The sequence below is a fragment of the Chrysochloris asiatica genome, unplaced genomic scaffold (assembly GCF_000296735.1).
Source record: "Chrysochloris asiatica unplaced genomic scaffold, ChrAsi1.0 scaffold00130, whole genome shotgun sequence".
NCBI classification, from domain to species: domain Eukaryota; kingdom Metazoa; phylum Chordata; class Mammalia; order Afrosoricida; family Chrysochloridae; genus Chrysochloris; species Chrysochloris asiatica.
The window spans coordinates 5,882,712-5,887,738 of NW_006408648.1; the positions used below are offsets into that span (position 1 = coordinate 5,882,712).

General features: G+C 43.9%; 1 protein-coding gene across 1 annotated transcript in view; it reads right to left on the minus strand.

Annotated features, from left to right (window-relative positions):
* SNX4 (sorting nexin 4) overlaps window positions 1–2,432 on the minus strand; it is a 114,492-nt gene extending 112,060 nt beyond the window's left edge. Inside the window, exon 1 of the mRNA XM_006869374.1 lies at window positions 2,258–2,432. Coding sequence (XP_006869436.1) covers window positions 2,258–2,398 — 141 coding nt within the window. The 5' untranslated portion in view covers window positions 2,399–2,432. The remainder of the gene's footprint in view (window positions 1–2,257) is intronic.
* Window positions 2,433–5,027: the final 2,595 nt, after the last annotated feature.

The following is a 5,027-nucleotide window of genomic DNA, read 5'->3' on the forward strand; positions in this document are numbered from 1 at the left end:
TGGGAGGGCTATAAAGGCATGAAGTGACTGGCTTACAAGGTTTCAAGATAGAATTTAGTTTCTGAGTGTGCAGGGGAAGGCAGAATCCCCACTGAACAGTTTTTGTCTTTGTCTAGTTGGGTCTGGTGAAAGGAGATGGGGATAAGATTCTTATGATTTGATAGTAACTGTTATCACTACTGCGACTGTAACAACAGTAAAGATAGAAGTTTTGTAACAAAAAAAGGGGAGCAGTTAATCTTACAGTCAGGGAACAAAGGACCCTAGGAATATCAAGGGAGAAGAGCATGAGCGGAATGTAGAACCTATCCAGAGAAGCAGAGACCCTACAGATGGAGACAGAGATGAGGACATGGAGCGATAGAGGAGCTGAGGACTCTGGACTCATGGAAGGAGAAAGGATGGTGTGTGTTGGTGGCCAGGAGGCAGGCTTGTAGAATGTGCCCCTGGGGTGTTTAAATAATTATACATTCCTGAGAGTTTTGTGTACATTTCCCCCTGCCCCCAAACAAAACAAACAAACAAAAACAGAGGGAATAGAAGCAAGTACTGTTGAATGATAATGCACAAGGAGATTGTAATCATTGCAATGGAACAATGAGTATAAAACCAATGTTCTCCCATGTAAACTATCACTCAATTCACAATTAAAACTTAAAAAAAAAAAGTAAATCATGGAAGAGCAAAATTCATGTATTACACAGTACAAGTACTTCTCACATTTCAAGATAACGACCACTCCATAAATGTTAGAGGCTTCAAAAAGTTCATGGGAAATGGAATTAAAAGATAATGGACCCTTTGGTTGATGGATGATGCAGGGAAGGGATTGTAACCATGACAAGGAAACGATATACAACGGGATCAATGTGAAGCTGATATCCTCCCATGTAAACTATCACATAATTCACATTAAAGCATTAAAAAAAAAAAAAAGGATTTACAGGCTCAGAAAAAAAAAAAAAGATAATGGAAAATTTCCACTAACTTTTTGAAGCCCTCTTGTCTTGAAGAAGCAAAAAAAAAACAAAAAACAGAAAGAAAGATATGAAAAAATTAAAGTTCTCCCAAGAAAGTTTTCATGCTATAATTATTTACTTGGACAGTTGTCTACGTAGGCAAAAGACTCGCATGCACCCTAATTATCAGAAACCATCTCAGATGTCTGGTCTCTAAGCTTACAGAAGAAAAGCATTCAGCAAACAACCTTGCGTTTTTTAAAAGGATGAGCCATTTTATATTAGAAGTAACACACGTTCCAGAAAAACGCAGCAAAATGACTGGATGAGCAAAGCTTACTGAAGGAAGTCTCCAGGTAGTCTAATGCTATGTGGAGAACTAGACTGAGAGGCGGTAGTTTCAAGTTGCCCCCTTGGGCACACAGGAATTGAATCTCACTTAGAAAGTTTTCCACTGAACATGGAACTTTATAAAATTCGTGGAAAAAGGAATGAAAAGATAATGGAACTTTTCATGAACTTTCTGAAGCTCCCGTAGTACATACGTGAAAACACTTTGAAATGAAAAGCACATATAGAAGATGCTTTTTCCACCCCTGTTCCTCAAGCAAATGAAAATAGCTAATTACCAAATGTTGAATTCATAAAGTGAGTGCAGGGGACTCCAAAGATCAGTTACTTACATGTGCCATAACCCAAAATTAAAAACTGGAGGCAAATAAGTAAAATGAACTAATCCAAAGTTTTTTCATTTGTACCTTTTCTTGACTCTGATACTTTCTTTAACTTCTTGGTAGCAGTAGCAGGGCAATCACCCTCACTGCCCGACACTAGCTCCTTAGTTAAGTCCCCCATACTCTCCCTTCCCTAACAACGATGCCCACTCCCCACGGTACCCCAATAAACCATCTCCATGCATGATGCCATTTACTAGGCTCAATGAACATCAGGTTTCCTCTTCGGGCTTGAGTTTCCTGGCTAAGTGACCACTGAAAATCTGCTCCTCCAATGCCTCACCGCTGCCGGGGCTCCGATCTCCGCTCCCGCAGAACCGCACCCATGGGTCTCTGTCTCCCCGGACAGGGTCCCCGCAGCGCCTGGCCTTCGCTCCCTGGCCCACAACACACACACGTAGGGTACGTTCCTCTCTCCGAACCTTCTATGAACCCCTCTTCCTCCAGACCCTGGGCCTTCGCGGTGGAGCCCAACGACCCCAATTCAATTCAGCCCAGCCCAGCCCAGCCCAACCCGCTAGGCCCGACATAGGCCCCGCGGCCTCTGCCGCCCCTTCTCCTCACCGTGCAGTCCTCAGAACCTTCTTCCAGGTCGCCCTCTGCCTCCTCACCGGCCGCAGTCTCTAGCGCAGCATCGGGGAGCCCCAGTGGCTCCAGGGGCGCGGGTAGCAGCTGCCGCTCCGGTTCTGTATGTGCCTGCTCCATAGCTGCAATTCGGAGCGGCGGACCCAGCGCGCCTGCGCCGTCGCGTCGCGCCCCGCCCCCTCCGCCCACTGCTTGTAAAGCAACTTGTCAGCTGGGAAACTCAGAAACCTAGAATTCTGTGGAGGAAGAGAGAAAAAAGCAAGGGTACCGTGTACACCGGAAATAGGTGGTAGCACGTTAGAACCATTCAGGTGTTTTAAGACCTAGAGACCATTTGAAACTCAAAGGAAATTGGAGTTAGAACTCTGGCTTGCCTGCCGTTGTTGATTGCATTTTGTCTCAAAAATATCAGGAAACCAGCCAAAACAAAATCACTGCGATCCAGTCCATACCATCTCACTGCGACCCTGTATGGCGTCTCCCGAGACTGTCTTTACGGGAGCAGAAAGCCTCATCTTTCTCCGTGGAGAGGCTGAATAGGTTTGAACTGCCAACTTTGTTAGTAGTCCAGTGTTTATTCTACCAGAGAGTTTCCAAGGAGCGACTGGTGAGCTTGAACCACCAACCTTGCAGTTCAAACTGACTTTGCAATCTAGTGCATTAACCCACAGCGCCACGCCAGGACTCCACAGCGACACCACAGCTCCATAAATTATTAATTTCCAACGGATTGAGTAGCACTTTGAGAAAAAGGTAATATTTGCAAGTTTTTGGGGGAAGTGAAACATTTGGCTGAAGTAGGTCTTGAGTACTTCTGTAGTAGTTCATGAAGTCCTGGAGATCTCTGGTAGTTTCGACAAACATCTTTCAGCATTTACCTTATTAATCTCATGGGAAACGCTAGCTGGGTTACGGGAGTGGGGTCCTTGAGGTTAACTTCTGTACAATGTCTGGTTATCGATTTTACAAGAACAGACACTGATTTTTCTGCCTACTCTGCTATTACAACCTGTGATACACAATTTCCTCTTGGAATGTTTTCCTCTGACCTGGTGACACATTTCCATTCATTCCTAAAACTTCAAAGGAGCGCTGGTGCTGCAACAGGTTAAGTGCTCCTCTGCTAACCAGACCCAAACTCCACCCACCCACCCACTACCATCAAGTGGATTCCAATTCATAGCAGCCCTGTAGGACAAAATAGAACAGCTCCATGGGGTTATTGAGACTGTAAATTTTTATAAGAACAGACTTCTTCATCTTTCTCTCACACAGGAACTGCTGATAGGTTTGAAGTACCAATCATATGATTAACAGTCAACCATTTTTACCTCTAGGCTCCTTACCATGGTATCAGAAGGTTTCAGGAGGGATACTTTTCCAGGGACAGATTTGTATCCATTATCCTTTGCCCCGTCCCAGTTGTGAGGTCCTGAGTAAACTAAATCCCAAAGGCAGCAGGGTAATTGCTATGGACTGGTGATTTGATCTTACCTTGCTATGAATAACGACACTGTAGAATAAACACGGTGTATTGCTAACCACAACCTTTTCCTTATATTATCTAAAGAAATGACTGTGTTGTTGTTGTTAAGTGCCATCTGGCCATTTCAACCCACAGCGACCCTGTACAGGGTTTCCAAGCACTGGCTGGTGACCTTGAACTGCTGACCTCGTGGTTCAAATGACCCTGAAGTCCAGCGCATTAACCCACAGCAGACTTTAGGAAACCAAATTTGAAATGTCAAGATAGTACCTGAAGAGTCTAAAATCAGGGCAAAAGGAATTTGATGACATTTTTCCCTATTTTACATCCATATATTGCATGTTCATTGTGGGAAAATTAGAAAATACAGATACACATTAAAAATACAATAAAAACCACCCATCCTGCCAAAAGGACTCCTGGTGTGGCACTGTAGGATAAGCACTGGAGAGCTAACCAAATGATCAACAGTTCAATCTCACCAGCCTCTCAAATATATTGGAAGCAGGCCCAACCCCTGAGGAAATGTCCCTTCAGTCAATTGCCAACTATCACATAGAGAAGACCAGGAGGATGTTTACTTGTACTTTATTAACTATGCAAGGGCATTTACTATGTGGATCATAGCAAACTATAGGTAACACTGTGAAGAGTAGGCATTCCAGAACACTTAATTGTGCTCATAAGAAACCTAGAACACAAAGAGGCAGTCATTCGAACAGAATAAAGGAACACTGTTGTAATGGTTGTTGTTGAGTGCTGTTGAGTCAGTTCCGACCCATAGCGACCCTGTATAGGGTTTCCAAGGAGTGACTGGCAAGCTTGAACCACCAACCTTGCAGTTCAAGTGGCTTTGCAATCTGGCACATTAACCACAGTGCCACACCAGGACTCCCACTGAAGGTTTAAAATCAGGAAAGGTGTGCACCAGGGTTGTATCCTTTCACCATACTTATTTAATCTGTAAGGAGCTCTGGTAGTATAGTGGTTTCGAACAGGGCTGCTAATCTCATGGTCAGCAGTTCAAAACTACCAGCTGTTCCACAGGAGAAAGATACGGCTTTCTGCTCCCGTAAAGATTTACGCCTCAGAAACCTTGTACAGGGTCGCTATGAGTTGGAACCGATTCCACAGCACATAACAACAACAACATTTGATCTGTATGCTAAGCAAATAATCTGAGAAGATGGGTTATCTGAAGAAGAATGTAACATCAGAATTAAAGGAAGACTCATTAACAACTTGTGATATGCAGATGACACA